The 22,401-nt window shown below is 39.4% G+C and overlaps 1 protein-coding gene across 1 annotated transcript; it reads right to left on the bottom strand.

The window, feature by feature from the left end:
- Positions 1-316: 316 nt before the first annotated feature.
- Positions 317-21,272, bottom strand: CAVIN2 (caveolae associated protein 2). The gene is made up of 2 exons (XM_043995344.1): positions 20,452-21,272; positions 317-5,866 (listed from the first exon to the last, which is right to left on the bottom strand). Exons 1-2 carry the CDS (start codon positions 20,947-20,949, stop codon positions 5,102-5,104), a joined length of 1,263 nt encoding a protein of 420 aa, XP_043851279.1. The 5' UTR covers positions 20,950-21,272; the 3' UTR covers positions 317-5,101.
- Between the last annotated feature and the right edge of the window lie 1,129 nt (positions 21,273-22,401).

Below are 22,401 nucleotides of genomic sequence, written 5' to 3'. Positions count from 1 at the left end.
CTTTTTTGCCACATTTAAGGAACTTCCTGCCTCTTGATAGTGGGCCACAGTGAGTGATAGGTAGACCCTGCCTATGTTTGACACTCCTAATATAAAGCATAGAAACAGTACCAAAGGGGGTGGGAAATTTGGAAGCTGATTTATTTAATGTCATAGAAAACTGCAGGGCACAAGGGGAGGGAATCATTCCTGAAGAGTGACAGTGCCACATAGGAATGACAGTAATGGGAAATAGATACCAAGGACAGATACCAATGGGGAAGAACTTAGGGGATCATCCTCCCCTGCCCTCTGCCCCCCTGCCATTGGCCTCCCAACCCTATCTCTAGCTCCATTAGCATGCTAGTGGCATACTCTGATCTAAGGCTTCAAACCACACAGGGCTTTAATTTATATAGAGTTTTAGGCAAAGAGCTGATGTGGCACTAATAGGACACTGTTTGTCACCCATGGGGCAAGGCACTGGGGTATTGCCTTAGAACACTGAAATCAGAGTATTTTCTGAGATGCTTGTTAAGGAATGAGGAATGAGGGGCAGAGAGCCAACAAAGTTCACAATGAGCAAGTGCCTTGGGGGTGGGGGACATTGCCTGGTCTCTGGGTCAGTTGAACTGCAGCATAAATGCATCCTGGGGGATGGGGGGGCAAACCAGTCAAATGGATTTTCATGGGCTTGCAGAAACCCATTTTATGTATAGATTCTGCTGAAGTTCAAACCTTTTATTTTGAAGCAAAAAAACTGTGTTTGCTCTTTGCTTGTTTGGAAAGAAGATATTCCTGTTAGGGTGAAAATTTTTATTTGTTGATACTTTTAGATTCTTCTGCTGTATTTCAGTGAGACTTGCAGCATGACACAGACTTATTTGTGAAATACATTTCCAGGCTATGGGTTCCAGGTCTGGTTAATCAGCCCTTTACCGTCTTACTCTCCAGCCTAGCTTTCCAGATTTATTTTAGATTATTTCCTTCCAAAATTCTGTACTGGACAAGTTTGCAGTTCCCTGTCCAGTACACACCATTTCCCATCTTTCCTTCTGTATCTTTACACAGGCTCTCCCTATTCAAAGAATGCATTCCCTACCTATCTCTACCTCTTGGTCTTCCTGGTTCCATTTAATCTCTTCCCCTGGCCACCTCCTACTAGAAGCCTTTCCTGAATTTTATTAGTTGTTAGTTTTCCCTCTCCCTCCTCAAATGATTTATATTTATATATTTACATATATATTTACCTGTTTCATGTTGCATCCTCTTAACCTTCTTCCTCAAAGCAGGATATAAACTTTTTGCAAGTAAGGATTATTCTCTGGTTTACCTTTCTTTTTCTAGTACTTAGAAAATGATATCATTCACATACCAACTGCTTAATAAAAGCTTTTTGGGTTGAATCGCATTAGAAACTTTAGTGGAAAGTAGCTCAATTTGGCATCTGTGGGCACAGTTTGAAAGTGCTGGGGGGTGGGTGGGAAGAACACATGTAGAAGGAATTCGAGGGACTTCGCAGAGTCACCCAATAAGTAAATAATTTAGCGGTAACATAGAATGAATAACTGTTCAATTCTACCACTGTTGTCACCTCTAATCCCCATAAAAATGTGTTTTCAACCAATTATTTGGTCTAATTCTCTGTTTTATTGCACAGGACTTTATTACGTAGGAGGCTAAAAAGGTAATGGATTCTATTTCCTGTAAAAGCTGGAAAAAAAAAAAGCCAGGGTACAATTTTCCATGTTGTACTTATTGGCATCTAGTTTATAGGAACAAATGGAATAGGCATTTCTGAAAGGGAAATGTAAACATGACATTAGATTTTGGTGCCCCAATTTCATGGCTGCTGGGAGCTGACAGCAACTCCATAAAGGTTAAACATGTGTGTTTTGGACTGTCAGTAAAATTAAGTCTTCCAGCAAGTGCGTGGCACTATAGGAGACAAAGGTTTATCTATGTGAATAAACTGAATGTACAGCTCAATACATTTATGTTTGTAGAACTCTTTAAGGCATTATAAAGTCTGGTGAATTACAATAAAAATGCAGATGGAGCTATCAGAATCATCAAGCTGCTCCCTTGTATTCAGAGGCTCTCCAGAGCTGGCAAGGTGATGTCAGGAAAGTTAAACTTGAAGAATGAGGCTTGGTTTTCTAAATGAGATCAGGGAAAAAGGAAGGAAAGTTAATAGGGGAAATCAAGACTGAAACAATCAACATTACTGGTCTGTTTACCATGGAGACTAAAAATCAGATCCTTCTGCCATATTCGAAAATTGCTCTGTCAAGAAATTCACATTGTTGGACACTTTAAAAAAAATTTATTTACCCTTTAATATATCTGCTGTTAGTACAACTTTTCAGTATTTGAAATTATACTGTTGCTAATACAAAATAGGAATCTACCACTATGCTTCTTGCTAGGGAAAATGTCCATTAAGGATTGCCTTTCTGGGGGCAGCTAGGTGGCACGGTGGATAAAGCAGCGGCCCTGGATTCAGGAGGACCTGAGTTCAAATCTGGCCTTAGACACTTGACACTTACTAGCTGTGTGACCCTGGGCAAGTCACTTAACCCTCATTGCCCTGCAAAAAAACAAAACAAAAAACCCCCAAACAAACGAACAAAAAGATTGCCTTTCTAAGATGCTCTCTGAAAAAGAGCCCGGTTCCTTGTTGTCTTGTTGCATGGGTGTAATGACTTCTGCAAATTCAGGGTGCCCACCTCTGAGGAATTACTTAGGGAAAAAAAGCAAAAACAGGTTTAAAAATTCACATCTAGCCCCAGTGGATAATTTGTCATCCCATTTCTTCTTTATAAGTGGCTGTAAAAATGGATATCTATGTATGTATGCATGTATGCATGTGTATGTGTATATATATATGTATATATACACACATGCACATGCACACATATACATATATGTATATGTATGTGTGTGTATAAGTGGGAGAGCTGGGCTTTGAATCTGTCTCTTCTGTCTCCAAACCTAATGTTCCTTCCACTATACAATGTCTCCTAAAGCAGCTGATATTTGCATACTCATAGGAATGGGAGCCTTTCATATGATCAGATTTATCTTTACAGAAAGCAAGATTTGTTCATTCAGGTTTACCTGTACTAGCAGACATCTTGATATTGTATATTAATATCAATGTCCTTTTCTACCACTGAAGCCTTACTATGATTTATCATGAAGGCATGGGGGTGACACTGGGTTCTTAAAGGCAATGTCAGTAGAGTGAAAGTTCTGACAGGTCCCACTAAGATGGCACGGCTTCCAGTGCATGTCAATAGGACTGGCAATAGATGGTATGCCTATCTTCTGAGATCCAGGCCAGCTTATATGAAGAGTTCCTTCAGCAGATGGTTGACTATCAGCTATTGCTGATTTTCGTCTATGGCAGCTCTTGGAGGATTTTTTACCAAGTTGGGGGGAGGGTTGAGAATGGTCTCCATGGGCAGAGTTCCCCTGTTGGCTGAGTCATGCATTCTCAAAGTGTTGAAACATTGAAGTATGTATTCTAGGAACCTCTCTTTGTGGGGAGGAAAGGGAAAAGGCAATTCCTCATATGATTTACTGGTGGCATGGAATTTTCTTTCCTTAAATACTGTTGTCATTAAGCTATTTATGATGTAATATTTTCCTCATCACATCAGCATTTTTTCACTGAAAAATACTTTTAGAGAAAGCAACCCTTTGCCACAGTATAAGCCAGGACTAAAATCTAATATGTTTGTATTTTTTTTTAAAAATGTATATAAACATTACTGTGCTTCAAGAATATAAAAATTGGTTATAATCCTTTGTAAATTAATCTCTAAGTAAGTGAGCTTTGTTCTGGAATGCAATTAATATTGTATACAGAATGGAGATAGTTAATTTTACCTGATCTCCTCATTCCCACAAACTTCCAGTGCCTGATCCTGAATCATTTGGAAACTCAGACTCTGTAACACAAGGATATAGGCTTCAACTCGGAAATTATAAAAAGAAGGCAAAGGAAGCTGTAATTCTTGGCAAAATCCTACATCTATTGATTGGAATTTTCTGTTCCCTAAGTCATTTCATCTTTAACTAGAGCATATCCTCTTGAGTTTCCTCAGAGAACCATTTAAAGCTTATTATCTTCATTAAGAAAACATTACATTCTTGTTACTTTTCTGCTTTAATACTGTACAAATTATGTATCTACTATATTATTTTCAAAATAGCTGCTGACACAATATTTCAAAGATACTATTTACTAGAATACTATCCCAGGGTATAGGAAAGCATTAAACAGTGTTATTTAAGGAATTAATTAGTTAGGTTAATACTAGAAGCATTTTCCCCATCTCTTTATATTTTTGTTTCTTCTTCCTCTCTTTCCCTGTCCCCTTTCCTACTTCTCCTTTTTTCTCTCTCTCTACCACTTTTCCTCTGTCTCTCCTTTTTTGCCTTGGCTCATTAGGCCTGTCTATACTTTTTTTCTTTCTCTCTTTCTTTTTGCTGACTTCTCCATGATATTATATAGTTCAGTGGTTTCTTTTAAGTGAATGTCATATTCTAATCTCTATTCTCTGCAAGTTCTTTAGGCTTCAAGTGCCGTGGAACCTCCGTAAAATTCACATATACCTACACATATACCCACCAAAACAATCAGTAATTCACAGTTAGCACAAGTATGGGAAATCAGATTCTGTTAATACTACGTTCATGCTACATTATTCACTATGGTATAAAATTATTAGGAGAGAGGAAACATTGAATCATAGGCTTCATGACTAGTATCCCAGTCATCTGGTGGCTTCATGAAGCCAAATTGATCAGCTTTCCCCTCCCCCAATTGCTTTATTTTTTTTTTTAAATTAATGCTCAGAGAAATCCTATATGAATGGAGCCAACTAGTAAGAGAGATAAAGAGACATAAAGCACCAGATAGGTTGCCTACATAGTAGTAAGTCTTGGTCATTTTGGATGATGCTACTATGAAATAAATTATTACTGCAAAGGAAATAACAGGTAATGAAGTCAATCAATAACACTGGAGATAGCCAGCAGCTTATTCATAGACTTTGGTTATTCACTTAATTGAACCTTGTGGTTGTTGTAGGCATGAAAGAAAGCTCAGAAGTTATGCTGTTTGGTCTATTTGGAGAACAGCAGGCTGGGCTTGCTCTTCATCAGACTCTTCTGTTTCTCCAATGGTGAGTCTGTAGTGGTCATCATGGTTCTTTTGTGAGTATTCCTGGGCCATTTCAAACTCTTCATCTTCAACAATTGACAGCTCGATATTCTTTGTTGCTGGTTTTTCCTGAACATCTTTGGTTGTATTCTCTTCCACCTGAGCTGTAGGGAGAGATGTGTCTGAGAGGGCCTCAGTGAAAGAACTTGCTTCATTCTCAGTAAGGGCCTGGTCACTGGCTGGTGTCTCCACTGGTTTGGTCTCTTCATCAGCGGGACCTTCTTCTTCATGAACCTTCTTCCGGCCAAAAGTAATGGGAGATACTTTGAAAGGGGAGCTTTTCCCTGATGATGTCTTCTGGTGGTTGGTGGTGAAAGATTTCTTAATCTTCTCCCTCCTCTCCACAGATACAATCTTTGTGCCTAACTTGTTCATTTTCTTCTCAATATTTTGGCGAGAAAAGGCTTTCTTGAGGCTATCCACTTTCTTGAGGCTTGATCTTTTTATTTTCTCTGCCCTGCTTTCTTCCACCTTTTCCTCGGCACTGTCTTCCAGGGCATCATCTTCATTAGGCATTTCATCATCTGATGACAGGTTCACTGTATGCAAGGTCTCTTCCAGGGACCTGTTCTCATCCACAGACTCTTCTTTTCCTTCGGTTATGCTGGGAACAGGCTCTTTTGCAAACACACTGGTAGGAATCTCGTTTTCTTCCTGAAAAAAGAAATTGATAATAAACATTTCATAGTCAATGCCATACACACTTCACAAACTGTATTCACTCCTGAACCATGTTATTCTCTTTTGACAACTGATGAAAGCCATGCCTTTTTTCTGTTGCGTCAATACACATAGACAGCAAAAGGTCATTCCAAACACATTGACACTGCCTGGTGAGTGGAAATACACTTCCATATTCATAGGATGGGATGATGGATTCAGAGCTGGAAGGGACCAATTATCTTAACTATCACCCCCATTTTATAGATGAGGAAACTGAGGCCCATAGAGGTTGGGTGAGTTGCCCATAACCACACAGGTAAGTAAGTGTGAGGGAATTAGGACAGCAAGTGGGAATTGAGTGAACCACACTGACTCTATCTTGTGACTCAGTTCTGGAGCTAGCTTAGTTCCCTTTCTATTCAATTATGAGTCTAGTACAGATTTTTTTTTCAAACAAGAAAGTTGCAAGGATTTGTTGTACAGGTGCGCTACACTAAGCCACAATGAACAATCAGTCCAGAATGATATGAGTCCCATGGCACAAAATCAAGAAGTAGGTAGGTGGAATCTGCATTAAGAGGTGGCATGTCCAGATTTTGTTTTTTGAGAAAACTGTATTCAATTGTGAAAATTAAGAGAAAACCTTATTGCATTGTTTGAATTGTTGAATATTAAAATATAGTTTTTGTATCTGCCTGTCTCCTACAAACAGATCAGAGAAATAATGTTTAATCTCTCCTACAAAATTAGTCAAACAGATCAGAGAAATTATAACACCTTATAATATCTCCTACAAATGAACCAGGTCAGAGAACATGATACCTGTCCTCCTATGAAACAGATCAGAGACAGACAGAAAAATATAATATCAATTTAATATTTTGTCCCAAGAGGAAAGATAATACAACATGATCATGTGGAGGCTTCCCTCCTCAGAGAGAAGCTAGGGGGACTCCCCATTTCTGAAGGTATAAATGGTTTTAGTCCGCTGATTACAGGGCGTTGTCAGTTTCAATAGTATGATACAGAAATCAACCCAGAAGCAAAAAGCAGTTTAACAATTTCAGTTATAACAAGTATGGAGGGAATACAGAAGCATCATGATAAGACTACAGGATTCCAAAAAAGGGTTTGGCAAGGATGAGGATGCCCAGATGTTACCATAAGATAGAGACTTTCTATTCTGAGGGGAAAGAAGTCACTAGGTAGGATCTGCTAGTTATCTGGGTTCAGGTTTGGAGTTCAGTTGAAGGACATTTTGCTCCTATTAATCCTATCAATACAGGGTTTCATAAAACTCCTTTTGGACAATAAGGTATCTCCACTCCATCAAATCCAGGTGATCCATATATTCATATTAATAGAACCTGGTCCTGAGTGTCTGAGAAACTGGACTATCTCCTTCTGCTGCTTAGAGACCCTTAATCAAGGACCTTCACTATGCTGACCAGAAACCTGCTCAGATCTAAGGACTGTTGCAAGGAGTTTTCTCACAATTGTAGACCTCAAACAAGTGATATGTCATATGAAAACTGGCCCCCTACTGATCAGTTATTGTTCACATCTGGGAATAGGATGCCTCCTTTTCTGATTTCAGGGAATTACACCTGTTTATTCTCCCCTTCAAACTTGGAAAGTCCCTAATCTTTCATCCAATTAGAAATCAAATTACCTAATGTTTATTGTTTCCTTTTAATTACTTGGCCTTATTTGATTATTTTTAATATATAAAAGTCCTTCTCTCCCTGTATTAGAGGTCCAAGACTAAGCTTTGTTGGACATTTGGCATAGATTACTTAATAAATCAATACGCTTAGAAAATTGAACCTTTGTTTCCTCAGTCATTTTTTTGCACACTGCAAGCAGAACAATTGAGATTTGAATCCAGCTTCCAGATCATTAATATTCTCACAATAGGACACTCCTGCATAATGGATTCGAACCCAACTTCCATATTATTCTTGAAGTATTTGGAAATAAGAGCTAACCAGTGGGATCACTTCAGTATTTATTTTATTTTTATTATTATTTTTTTTTTGCGGGGCAACAGGGGGTAAGTGACTTGCCCAGGGTCACACAGCTAGTGTCAAGTGTCTGAGGCTGGATTTGAACTCAGGTACTCCTGAATCCAGGGCCTATGCTTTATCTACTGTGCCACCTAGCTGCCCCAGCATTTATATTTAAGTAAAGAAGGTATCACACTTACTATGTGGGAAAAAGTAGTGTAATAATCAGAGTCTTAAACTGAGTTCCAGAAGTTCTAGCCTGGTTCTGCCATTATATATGTATCCATTAAATTAGTAATTATTTGTATATGTTAGTTAATTAGTGACATTAATTAGATATCATTTGGCACTCAGCACAGTGCCTGGTACATAGTAGGCACTTAATAAATGTTTATTGACTGACTGATATATGACTTGGAGAAATCAAATATCAGTTTTTTCAAATATAAATCTGTAAAAAAACCTAGTTTTCCTTTCAATATTCTATTTTCATGAACCTGGGAAGAACTTACTTTAACTTATTTTAATTTATGTCTTCAGAGGAACCTAACAAAATAGGTCAATTGACTTTATTTTGATTTAAAATATGTTCAGTTAACAAGGTAGTTGGCTTCCTGGTGGATATGCTTAGCTTTTTACCATAAATTAGGGCTATAAATAAAATCTGGCATTTATAGTGGCTCCTTTAAAATAACTTTAAATTTTTTGTAAAAATTCATGGTACAACTTTTTTTTTTTTAGTTTTTAGGCAGGTATAGGAAAATTCTCCTATGATTTTTCCATTATATCTCACCTTTGAATGGCAAGGTTAGATATCAGATCTATGGTTCTGATATACCATGTTAAGAGAATGTAATTCCATACCCATCATCTGTGTGAAGCAGTTAGTTGGTACAGTGGATAGAACAAAGGACCTAGAGTCAGAAAGATCTGAATTCAAATCCTGGCTTAATTACTTTACTAGCTTTGTGCAACATCTCTTGACCTTAGTTTTCTCATTTGTAAAATGGGAATAATAATAGCAACTACATAACAGGGTTGTTGGGAGGACCAAGTGAGAGAACATGTGTAAAATGCTTTCCAAACTTTAAAGCACTCTGTAAAAATGCTACCCATTTGGACCAGGGAGTGGAATAACCTTCTGAAATGTTTGGTACAGAGGCCAGAAGAGAAAAGCTACTTTGCTAATTTGATTAACTGGTTTGATGACCTGAAAGTCTTGGGAGAGAGGAGATTTCAGAGTTATAAAGGTTCCTGGGGAGCCAAGTTTTAAGGAGGGGACCTAACAAAATAAGAGGAGCACCAGGACAGCAACTGGAGACTTCACCATAAGGTTACTAATGTAAATAATCATAGAGCTCCAGGGGTCTTAGGGCTATGAATAAATTAGCAAGAGAACTAGGAATGGTGGTTAGAATCTGGGTGTCAATAAAGGAAGATGCCTGTAGGTAAGTACTCGTTGATGATGTAAGCAGAAATCTAAGCAGTGGGCTATAAATATCTTCCCTAACCAGTTTAGCTATATCTGCATCCTTGAGTATATTAATTCAATATCTTCTCTCCTTTCACTTCCAACAAAAGGATTGCTACCCAAATCTTACTCTTGTAAAGAAGTAAAACACTTGGTCTTTCTTTCTGCTTTTCTCCTTAATGTACATTTTGCAAGACTAGTTAGAAAATGCAAGGTAAGTTTATGGTAGATTTTTCAACTTTCAACTTTTCTGCCCTTTTCATTGTCTTTCTTCAGCTTAAAGGAAACTGGTTTGTTTGGCACTTTTGGAATTATTCAAGTAACACCAACTAACTATGGGATAGAGGCAGGAGGAAAAATAATCCAACACTTCTGTAAGGAGAAAGGGCAAGTTATACCACAGCTCTTTGATGCTAACTATAAAAATAAATCAAGGGAGAACAGAGATAATCCAGAAAGAATTGGATGTGTTTCTGAGTAACTGAAAGGGAGATATGTATACTTGGCAAACCTCGGCCACTGCAAGTATTTTGTTATGACTGGGGCCTCTGCATGTTCTGCTCATGTTGACCGGTGTTGATTTGGTCACTTTTTGAGATTATTGTGAAGATGAATTTGTTTTATTACAAGAATTTGTGTGTGTGTGTGTGTGTGTGTGTGTGTGTGAAAGCTTCAGAATATTTCATTTCAAAGCAGAGAAAAGACTGATTTCTTGTGTAAATGATTTGAATGGTTTGGGATAGCTTTTCTGTCTTCTTTCCTCCCCTCTCCACCTATTGCCCTTCTCTAGGTTTTAATAGCCAGTAGCCCTGGATTCAGGAGGACCTGAGTTCAACTCTGGCCTTAGACACTTGACACTTGCTAGCTATATGACCCTGGGCAAGTCACTTAACCCTCATTGCCCTGCAAAAAAAAAATAGCCAGTAGGCATAGTTTTTAAGTTTGAAATGATTGCTAAGGTGAATAGGAAATAACATTTTGGGTTTCAAACAACAAGAAAGAAATAAACACTCATTAAGTGCCTACTATGTTCTAGCCATTGTGCTCTAAGAGTTTTATAAATATTTCACTCAATCTCCACAACAACCCTGTAGGTAAGTGCTATTATCTTCCTCATTTTACAGTTGAGGAAACTGAGGGAAATAGAGGATAAGTGAATTGCCCAGGGTAGCACAGCTAGTAAGCGCCTGAGGTTTAGGTCTTTCTGACTATAGGCCCAGCATTTTTATCTACTGCACTACCTACCTGCTTCTCCATTTGTTTTTTGGGGGTTTTCTTTCTGTCCAATGGATAAGGGGATTCCTGTTCAGCTACTGCTTAGGGTATCAACTCACTCCAAGATGTTGGTCTTGAGCGCATTGTCCCAAGCTTTCCCCCACCCTGCCACTCTCCATTCTTAATCATCTATTATTGTTGCCATTCCAGTGCATCATCATCTCTATGCTGCTTCAAAATTTGCCCAGGTTTCAGTAAACAATCATTAAATATATAGATAGATCTTATTTTAGAAAAAAAACCACAACAGATTAATTCAGGAGATAACTGGGTATCTTAGCTATGTGACCATGAATATATAAACCACTTAACCTGGGAAATGATGATATAATACCTGTATAACCCACCTTACAGGGTGGTTATAAAGATTCAGTAAGATAATGTATGTATTCTGCTTTGTAAATCTTAAATGGCTACATAAAGGTCAGCTGTTATTATTAATCTCTGACTGATATTTCAGTAGTGCTTTCAACTCTGCCAAGGATTTTCTGCTATCTCATTTGAACCCCAGAACATCTCTGTGAGACAGATACTATAAGTATCTTTAGCCTCATTTAACAGATGAGGAAATTGAGGTTCAGAAAATTTAAGTGATTTGCCACTGACACTAAGTGGAATTTGGACCCAGGGTTTTAGCACTCCATCAATTATACCAACCTACTTTATCAACCATTTAAAAATTTTTGAAGCAATCACTTAAGTGACTTGACAAGGGTCATGCAGCTAATAAGTATCTGAGGCTGGATTTGAACTCAAGTCCTCCTGACTTCAGGGCCAGTGCTCTATTCACTGTTCCACTTAGTTGCCCCTGCTTCATGAACTCTTTCTAGAATTTTTAATTCTTTGAAATTGCTTCAAATATAGGCAGAGTATGTGACTGCCTTAGGAGGGCACTAGGCAGCAGCTTACTGGGCAGTAGCTTAGAGGGGCTTCAAAGATACACAGAATAAGCAGCAGATTAGCTGCCACATTCATTTTCAAAGAGGTTTGGGGTTTTTAGCTGCTACTACTGATGCTGTGGCTATTGGCCTCCACCCTTCATGAGGATACTTGAGTTGTGTTTTTTTTTCTTCAAATGGAGAGAGAATTAAACTACATTTCAAACATATATGAAAGGTGTACCTTAAGTATGAAAGTTAGAAAGAATGGAAAGCACTCCTGAGAAGCAACATTTTAACTTTCACTTTAGCTTGTTTGCTCTTTTCACTGATTTAATTGAACTAATAGCAGTAACCATGCATGTGAATGAGTGTCCACCCAACTAGAGCTGGCCACTTCTCCTTGGCTTGAATCCCAGTTGGGGAAAACCATGATTAAAGATAGGCACACTTACGAGATCATAATCATTCTGTGTCTAATACTGGAAAACTGAATCAATAGTTTGGTATTCTAAAAATGTAGATGGTTTGATGGGAGCCAGGAGCCCTACTTTCTGCAATGATCCATGTGGTCCCTTGAGAATGACTTAAGATCTCTTTCTACCATTTGCTACATTCATTCTGGGGATGTTATGTTGCCCATGGGGAATTTGAGAACCAGAGTTTTATGCCTGAAATGCTACCAGTATTTAATGATCTGCAAGTGCTGTTCCAAAAGATGGTAAAAAAAAAAATGCTCCTTTGTTATATTCAATTCAATGAACTTGTATTATTTAGCTGCTGGTTTGTTTGTTTTTAATAGCAGCATGTAGTGGAGAGAAGCCTGACCTTGAAGTAAGGAAGATCTGCATTATATCTCAATACAACAATCAACTTTCTAAGATTATAGAGGTTGCAGAGAAGTTGCTGATCTGTTTTGGTACAAGAAGCTTCTGCACTTAGAGTTACCCAGTAATGAAATTACAATTCTGCATTGTGTCAAACTCCCCAAATGTGCAAAATACTAGATATGTAAATATAGAAAAAATCCACAATCTCTGATATCTGTTAATCGTTTGATTTCTTTTAAAATGTTTATGCTTTGGGGGCAGCTAGGTGGCACAGGGGATAAAGCACTGGCCTTGGATTCAGGAGGACCTGAGTTCAAGTCTGACCTCAGACACTTGACACTTACTAGCTGTGTGACCCTGGGCAAATCACTTAACCCTCATTGCCCTGCCCCCTCCCCCAAAGAATGTCACTTAACCCTCACTGCCCTGCAAAACAAAGAAACAAACAAACAATAGAATGTTTATAGCTTTTTCTAGCCTATTTTTATTTTTGTCTTTATATGCATAGAACCTGGCACAGTGCTTTACAAAAAGTAGGTGCTTAATAAATGTCTGTTAAATTAAATCATATGGATTGAAAAGTGGATAAAATCACTGGTTAGGATCTTACTCATACTTTAGAGAATTAACTATAAAATTAATAAGGCACAAGTGCAACATACACTGATCATTGTGGAGCAGTCTTCCAATGTTTAGAGAGTTGAAATTTCATTGTATTTTGGAGTTGCCATTCAATTATTTTTTTAAGGTCATTTGTTAAATACTTTGTTTTATCAAAAATAATTAATGTTAATTATTTAAAATTCAGATCAGATTGAATCATTTAACAATAACAATAATAAAATAGCTAATAATAGCTCTATAAGATTAGCAAAATGCTTTACATATATTTTCTCATTTGGTCCTTGAAACAATACTGGGAGATAGGTACAGATGAGGACACTGAGGCAAGAGAGGTTAAGTGACTTGCTTAAGGTCACCTAGCCAGCAAGTGTCTGCGACTGTATTTGAACTCAAAAAGCCCTTCTGACATTAAATCTAGTACTCTTTGCATTGTGTTACCTAAGTAGAAACTGAAATAATAATAATAATGATTAGCATTTTACAGTTGAGGAAACTGAGTCAAACAGGTTAAGGGACTTGTCCAGGATCATATAACCAGTAAGTAACTGAGATTAAATTTGAACTAAGGTCTCCCTGTCTACAGGCCCAGGAACTAGCTCCCTCAGTCCATCACAATAAAACATTAGACTTGTTTTGTCTTTATTTGACAATTCAAGTATGCTTTTTTGTTTGTTTGTTTGTTTGTTTTTTGTTTTTTGCAGGGCAATGAGAGTTAAGTGACTTGCCCAGGGTCACACAGCTAGTTAAGTGTCAAGTGTCTGAGGCCAGGATTTGAACTCAGGCACTCCTGAATCCAGGGCCGGTGCTTTATCCACTGCGCCACCTAGCTGCCCCTTCAAGTATGCTTTTTATCACTAATAAATTTACTTCCTTCAAGTCTCAATACTTTTCCTGGCCTAGTTTCCTCATCTAAATAATGACACCCATCCAGAGCCTTAAGGAATAACAGGGTGGGCCTAGATGGTTTCTGGGGTCACTTCCAACATCAACATCCTATGATTCTGTTATCTATACATAATATCACCCACCCCAAAGAAACAACTAGGTAAAAGTCATAGATTATGGTAAAGCAGTTATTGATCTTAGCTAATACTTGGGCAGCTAGGTGGCACAGTGAATAGAGTTTCAGGCCAGGAGTCAGGAAGACTCATCTTCTCCAAGTTCAGATTTGGCCTCAAACACTTCTTAGCTGTATGACCCTTAGCAAGATACTTCACTCTGCCTCAGTTTCCTCATCTGTAAAATGAATTGGAGAAGGAAATGGCAAACCCTTCCAGTATCTTTGCCAAGAAAACCCCAAATTGGGTCATAAGGAGTCAGACAGTATTGAAAAATAACCTAACAATAGCTAACACCACAGACTTTAAGACACATTGAAGAACATTTTTCATTTGCATGGTTTAAACTTACATAGCCTACAAAAACAAAGGATTGATATTAATTTTAAAAGGTTGCATCCAAGTTTCTGGTATATGAGAGGATGTAAAAACATTTTCCAGGGTGTATCAACCATAATCAGTTACTCACTTAAAGAGCCCCAGGCCAGAGTTGATATTCAGTAAATGTAAATAATAACAATGAAAACTAGGGTTTGGTTGAGCTTAGAAATGAAAAGAGCATCCAGCATTTCCAGGCTCAAAATGCTATTATGCAGGTGTTGATCAAAGAGATAGAACCATATAGGGTAGGACATGTAAAGGTATTTACATGACTGAATTTTTCTCTTTCAATTAACTGTGATAATGTAAGAGTTTTAGAGGATGTCACTTGGATAGAGAGGACATGATTTTTAAAAAATCCAATTTTGAAAGATTCATAGTCCAAAGTTTCAAAGTTTATAGTAATCTCCCCAAATTTTGATCTTATATGCTGATACAAAATGATGAATATTTAAATATAGTTGAGAAGGGATATATATTTGTTGGTTTCTCAATTCTTTCTCAAAGATCCTATTGCAAATAGAAATTAATCTCTTCTTTTTCTCAATGCCATAATTTAATGAATATGCAAATTTAAGTTGTTTGTTAATTATCTAATGTTCTCCCCTGTATTTGAAAACATTTAAAACACACTTTTTAAAAGAATCATTTCCATAATCCTAAATTGACAACTTTGTATTTGTTTGTTTTTTTATGTTGAGGCAATTGGGGTTAAATGACTTGCCCAGGGTCACACGGCTAGTACGTGTTAAGTGTCTGAGGCCGGATTTGAACTCAGGTCCTCCTGACTCCAGGGCAGGTGCTCTATCCACTGCGCCACCTAGCTGCCCCTAAATTGACAACTTTTGGTGACAGTAAACTATAGGCTTCTTTTTGGTCTTTCTAATTAAAAATGAAATATTTTCATCCTATAGAATTTGAGACTTGCCCAGAAATGTACCTTGTGCCCATTTGCTATAAGCAAACTAAATAGAAAAAAAACAGCATTGTTCTCTCTTCAGTATTTGAATCTCAGTCATTGATTTAGAGATGATTGTGACTTTAAGGGTCATCTAGTTCAACCACTTTATTTTACAAGTGAAGAAAGTTTGGACTTGATGGGTAAAGTGGCTTGTCCAAAGACACAAGGTAAACAACAGAGCTAGGATTTGAACACAGGTCTTTTTATTCTAAATCCAATGTTCTTTCTACTGCACTATAGTGTATATGTGAGTGTATACATACATACATGTGTATGTATGTACATATATATGTATCATATAAATTGTGAGCTATTCCCAAGAAAGAGGAACACTGCCCAAATTTGACTGTTTGTAAATGTGATTTTATTGTTTAAGGGTGAAATACATCTTTTAAGAAACACACAATTGTGATTTCTTGGATTAAAAAAAATAACCTTTTACAAATGTATTTTGGAAGGATTGTGTGCTTTTAGTGAAGTTTCTGATTCTATGGAGTCACAGTAGGACTTAACAAATGGTAGATTTAATGTTATATTAGTGGTCCTGAATGTATTCAAAAGAGCCATAGATTTTTTTTTTGACTCTTCTTTTATTTGTACATTAAGTGCTTTTCTTAAATCAGAAAGTTGGGGGTTTGGAATGGGGGAGGGGGAGGGTAGGACTGGGAAAAATATAGCATGAAGTTTGAGTGCTTTAAAAATGGCAAAAATTACAAACCAAGTGAAAAATGCAAGATTGTACTTAATGCATTAATCTTTTAAAAATAAATATATTTTGTGTTTTCATTTTTGTATCAATAACATGTCCCCCTTAGCTCTGTCCAGGGCCCTCTTCCCTTCTCTCCCAATACTCTCTCCCTCTTGGGGATCTCATTAGCTTTCTTGGTTTTAATTATCTTCTTTATAGGATCAACTCCCTAATGCATAAATCAAGTGATCATCTCTCTCCTGAGCTTCAGTTTTGCATCATTGATTATCTGCTCATGGATTGATTGCCTGCTAGATATCTTCACCTGGATATCCTGTAGACATCTGAACTTCAACATGTTCAAGAAGGAACTTGTTATTTTCTCCTCTAATTCACAAGCTTTTCTGCCCCCCACTTTCCAAGCTTTGCTATTTCTGTTGAGAGCACCATCATTCCAGTCAATTTCGGGTCATCTCTGATTCTCTCTCTCTCTCTCTCTCTCTCTCTCTCTCAGCTTCTATATCCAATCAGTTGCCAAGTCTTATTAATAACTCCATGTTCAGAACAGTTCTCATATGTATCCTTGCATTCATACAGTCATCACCCACCCCTAGATCAGCTCTCCTTTATTTTTTGCCTGGACTATTTTGAGAGCCCTCTAATTAGTGTTCTGCTTAAAGCTTGTCTCATCTCTCATTCTACACAAGTGCTAGAGTAGCTTCTGTAAAGCACAGATGTGACCATATCGCTTTCTTGTTCAAGAATACTCAATGTCTCACAACCCCACCCCTTCCTCCCCATTGCCTTACCAATATGCCTCCAACCTCCCTTTCCAGATTTATTTGGTGTTGTTGACCTTTGTGTACTTCAGCACATAGCCAACTGTACCTAATTGCTATTCCCTGAACATGGCCTTTCATCTCTTGCCTGCCCTGTGTCTTTGTACAAGTGGTTATTGTACTCTTCCATCCCCTCTGCCTCTTAGCATCTAGTGCTTCCTTCAAGGCTTCCTTCACTTGTCCCTCCCAACAGAAGCCTTTCCTGAGGGTGCCCCCCCATCCCCCGGGTTAGTGCTCTTTCCTGCCTTTAATTGTCTTGTATTTTTCTTTGTTGGTGCTGTCCCTCAGAAGAATGTCAGTTTGTTAAAGGCAAGAGCTTTCATTTTTAACTTTATATTTCCAGCATCTGGCATGGTGGTGTTTGCATGTAGTCAGAACTTAATCAATGTTTGTTGACTTGAACTGTCTGTAGAGATTCAATTGCCCTATACCATGTTTTGAATACTTCATTGGAGAGGGTGGCCCCAGAATTTTGCAGCAAATCGGTGTGACAGATGCTAATTCCAGTAAGGTAACATTAGTACAATGCATGGCATGGTCTTGGGAGGGGGTAAAAAAGCCCAAACCAAATAAGAAACACCCCATAAGAATGGATGTCTAGAGATCCTGGGCAGGGTGTGTCCAGTCCTTCCCTTAAGAACCTTACTGTTGACAATGTGAAGGGCAGCTAGGATTTCTGGGTGGAAAAAACTCAGAGCCATCGAATCTCCCATGGCGTAGTTCCTGTCCCTAAGTTGGAGAGGAAACAGAGAGACAACTTGGGGTTCTGCGTCAGAGGACGTGGATTCCCATCTCATCTTTGCAATTAACTCTGTACGGCCCTGGACAAGTCCCCTAATCCTCTTCGGCCTTACCTATCAAACAAGAATGTTATTCAAGGAGATGTCTAACAATGAAGCCTATGAAAGGACAGGTCCCTTTCCTCTAAAGAGCCGTTTGATTTGTAATTAGCAGAAGGTCCTTTGGGGACCCTCTTTCTTGTTCAGGGACCCTGAAATGGCCTGTTCAGTTGAAAGTCAAGACTGCAAAGGGGTCAAATTCTGTCACTCCAACACCATTGAAGTACTTTTGCCATGGACTTTGGCATGGGAGCTGGGGGGAAGGGTGAGGCCTTTCTTTTCATGGTAGTCAAGTACGTGGATTTGAAATGACCAGCCTGTACTGGGTCCCTTTAACTTCAGCCTTGGGCCTGATGGCCCCTATGTAGTTCCTCCTCACAATGTGAAGTATTCTAACCACTTCAGACTGCTATTTCACACCTGTCACTCTAATGTGACGAGTGCCAGGAGACTGCACCAGGGCCGAAGTGACACCCCAAACCTGTTTTAGGCAGCCCAGCAATTTCCCTTTCATGGCATCCTTGTCATTCTGTGCTGTTAACTGATCCTGGTTCCTCCAACGCCTTCTTGGACTGGGAGCATATGCAGTTCAGGGATATGTGACTTTTTTCTGCTAAGTAAATGCATTGTGTTTTCCCACTTGAGAGATGGGATAGAAGGTAATCTCTGCTTCACAAGATGGAAAAGGGAATTCCTTGGGTGACTCAGCTTCAAATGGGTCTGTGCATGTTTGGCTTTGTTTAGAGATCGAGATTTAATTTCAGAAATGCCACGGGAGCCGAGATTTCTAATATCTTTGGGGGGTAATAAAGAAAGGATTTCAGGTGGCTTAAGGAGGGCCTAGTTAACTGTATCTGTTTCAATTCATCAGATACATGAAGAGTTATTTCATTTGCATTAAAAGCTGAAAAGTTTCTGGACTGAAAAAAGCCTGCAAGGCACAGGAAGATATCTCCTGCCCAGGGCTTTACAATCCTAAACTGCAATTTGGGGAGGACAATGAGCACCGAGATGGAGTCTTTCCTTTTATGGAGGGAAGAAGAATTGGGTCCCTATCTGGGAAAGCTCACTCATTTAGACGAGGAAGGCTCCCTCGGTTTAAATCCAATTTTCAATGTCTCTCTCCAGTGATGAAGGTTCTCCCTGTGTGCATTTCACAATCAAACGGTTATAGCCTCCCTCCAGGACAGTTTTGAAATCCTTCCTTATTAACATGGTTACAAGTAGATGGCCCCGAGGCTCGGGTGGCATTGACTCTAGTTGGCTGTGTACTATCTGTGTTTAGTTAGGCGGAAGAACTTCCAGCACTGTGCAGGGCAGGACTCAGATCAGAAGTGCCCAGATAATATCACATGCCTACCCTGCCCCTCCCCAAATGGCCACTTATTCAGATGATTGAGTCATTTAGAGAGGTTTTGTGTTGTATTTTTTTTTTCCTGAGTGGAGTCTCTCAAAGGCTTTGCTTTGAAGGGGCCTATATTTCAAAAGACTGACTGTTATGTGAGCGTGTTTGGCTTTTGCTTTAAATTGTCATTTGGAAGATCTGACCAGTGAAATGGACATCCAGTGTTTGCAAAGAGTTGCGCTATTTGTTGCCAAAGGTCATTTACTAAAAAGGGAAACAATACAATTATCCAGGCTATTAACTCAAAGGAAACAGGACAGTTTGGGGAATGGGGGAGGGAGTTCAGTCTGCATGTTTATTTGGAAGAAACCAGTTATTTTAATGGGAACACAGTTCTTGGTAGTCTGGGTTCCTACCTCAAACCTCAAATCACTGCCAGCAGGTTCCCAGTGAGTAGTTGGAACAATTGTAGGAGTTTGTCTCCTTGATAAAAACTCTCTGAGTATTTCCCAGAGTTGAGGCCCTCTCTCCTTCTCTACTAATAGACAATTGAATTTCTCTTGATCGGCTTATACAATCACAAAACGTATTGGAAACTTTCAGGTCTTTATTTTCAGACCCAGACTTGCTATTTGCCAGACTGGATTGGCCCAGAGCTAGGCAGTAAGAGCTACCAGCACAGACCTGGGAAAATCAAGTTCCTGTGTACAGCTTTCACATTAGGCTTACTGAAGGACAACAAAGGACAAGGTGTGTGTGTGTGTGTGTGTGTGTGTGTGTGTGTGTGTGTGTGTGTACACCTGTGTGGGTGAGAAAGAGATAAGAGACGGAAAGAGATAGAGACAAAAATCTACATTTATGTATATGAGAATAATGGATTACAGAGGAAATGATTGGCACAGTGGAAAGAACATGAGATCTGGAGCTGAAAGAGGTAGGCTCACATTCTAGCTGCCCCTGGCTGACACTTCCTGTATGACCATGGTTGAGTTACTTAATTTCCCTGGGCCTCAGTCTCCACCTGTAAAATGATGGGAGGAGGGGCAACTAGGTGGCACAGTGGATAAAGTACCTGCCCTGGATTCAGGAGGAACTGAGTTCAAATCTGGCCTCAGACACTTGACACTTACTAGCTGTGTGACCCTGGGCAAGTCACTTAATCCCCATTGCCCCGCAAAAAAAAAAAAAAAAAAAAAGAAAAAGAAAATGATGGTGGGGCTCTGAATTAAATTAACTGTGAGATTACTTCCAGAATTAAAACTTGTGATACCACGGGAAGGCCTCTCAATGGTTTGTCCAAGTATAGTGCTTCTGCATGCATGAATGTATGGTGTGCGAACACGTGTGTGCACAGGTGTGAACAAACATGGGAAGCACTAACCTGAAAGATGAGCACTTTAAAGTGGTTTCTCTTCAGGAGCTGGGCGTGATTGCTCTCCAGCCTCTTCACCTGGGCACACTGGCGGTCCATGCGCTCCTTGACCTCGCGGGTATGTGCGCTGACTTTGCGGGATTTCTCCAGGAGTTTGCTGACTGTGTTGCTGGTGGAGGTCTGGTACTTGGACAGCTTAGTGAGGTCGTTCTGGATGCCCTTGACGGAGCCCTCCAGGTTGATCTGCCGCTGTTCCATTTTGTGCTGGTTTTCCTGCACGGTGTCCAGCATGTTCACCAGCTTGTCCAGGAGGGTAAGCACCGTGACAGCGTTCACCTGGGAACTCTCCCGGATTGACTCATCTGTGGTCACACAGTTCAGGCTGGCGCTCGGAGTGGACGATGGCACAGGGCTGGCATTTGATGCCTTTTCCTGGTGCAGCAGCACCTCCGGGCCAGGGTTGTCTCTAGCCTGGAACTTTTCAGCTTGCACAGCATCCTCTCCCATGATAGGAACAATGAAATGCTCCTTCCTTCCAAACAGGAGCTCCTTGCTCTTGCTCAGCCGGGCAGCGCTGCCCTGAGAGGTGAGTCCTAAGGAAGCAACTGCTAGTTGAGCCGAGTTGCTTCTCAGAGCACTGCTCTTTCAGGACTGGCAGAGGTACAAGCAGGCAACAATTGGCTCAACTCTGATTATGGAAACTACATTCCAGCTGCTCTTAAAGCCCCTACTCCACCCAGTGGGAGGTGAAAGCTACAGCACTCCCAAATCCACTCAGTTCTTCAGATACACACACACTTCCCATCCCCTTCCTCTTCTGCACAAGTGACTTTTCCTGCAGGATTAGCTTTGATTTCCTCCCGCCCCCCACCCCCTTTTAATAAGCAGAATGCCATATTTCAATCGTGACTTCATCTAAAGGCGGAGAAAAACATTTTGACTTGGCTCGTTTCCATGGGCTGCAATTGGCTGAAACCAGTAAACTTTTCACTGGCTGCTATGCTACGGATGCAACACAGAGTCTGTGTTTTTTTCCTGGTTACAGATTATTGTAACGGAAAGTATTGTTTGCATTAGTCCCAGAATGGACTAATGAGCGTCTGGAGGGATGTTTCCTACTGAGGTCGGGAAGAGTTTCAGGCTACCTTGAAGTTCATTTGGTTCAGGAATGTTGTCTTTGGGAGCTCCCCATCTCTACCAGTGACAGAGGTAACCCTGTGGATGAGAAGACAAATAGCCCCATTCTTCTTCTTCTTCTTCTTTCAGCTGTGAAGGCAAGCCAAGCTGGGGAAAGATCAGACTTCAGTGATCTTAAAATCAATAAGGCTGCCGTTGTGGAAACTTTTCTGTTATTATTTTGTAAAGAATAACAGTAGACTCTTGGATCATTGTACCTTTGTATAGATTTATTCAGGAAAAAGACAAGCATCTTAGAAAAAAGAAGTAGAGGATAAAGCTAAGGATTCAGTCAGGAAAATGGGTTTGAATCTTGCTTTTGAAATTTACTAATGACTTGACTTGGGCCAGTCACAAATCTCTTACCTTCCCTCAGCCTCATTTTGCTCATCTATACAATGGGTTAGCAATACTTATATTGAACTCACATGGTTGTGTGAGGGATCTTTATGTTTCTATGCAATGCATTTTGCATATCTAAAAGCTCTATATAAATGTTAATTGCTGTTGTTTTCCATTCAGAGAATCACAGAAATTCAGAGTGGAAAGAGATATCAAAGACAGTGAGTCTGATACATACCTGAGGTAAAATCCCCTCCCACCACAAAACCTTATCATATGTAAGCATCCAACCTTTGCTTGAACATTTCCAGTAGGGGAGGGAGGGGGAAGCACTACCTTTCAAGGCATTCTGTTGCACTGATTGAAGGCTGTAATTGGAAGTTTTTCCTTACTTTCAGCAGAAATTTGCCACTGCACCCTCCACCCATTGCTTCAAGTTTT

This window comes from Dromiciops gliroides, chromosome 3 (assembly GCF_019393635.1).
Source record: "Dromiciops gliroides isolate mDroGli1 chromosome 3, mDroGli1.pri, whole genome shotgun sequence".
Lineage (NCBI taxonomy): Eukaryota > Metazoa > Chordata > Mammalia > Microbiotheria > Microbiotheriidae > Dromiciops > Dromiciops gliroides.
This window is presented reverse-complemented; position numbering and strand designations above follow the sequence as displayed.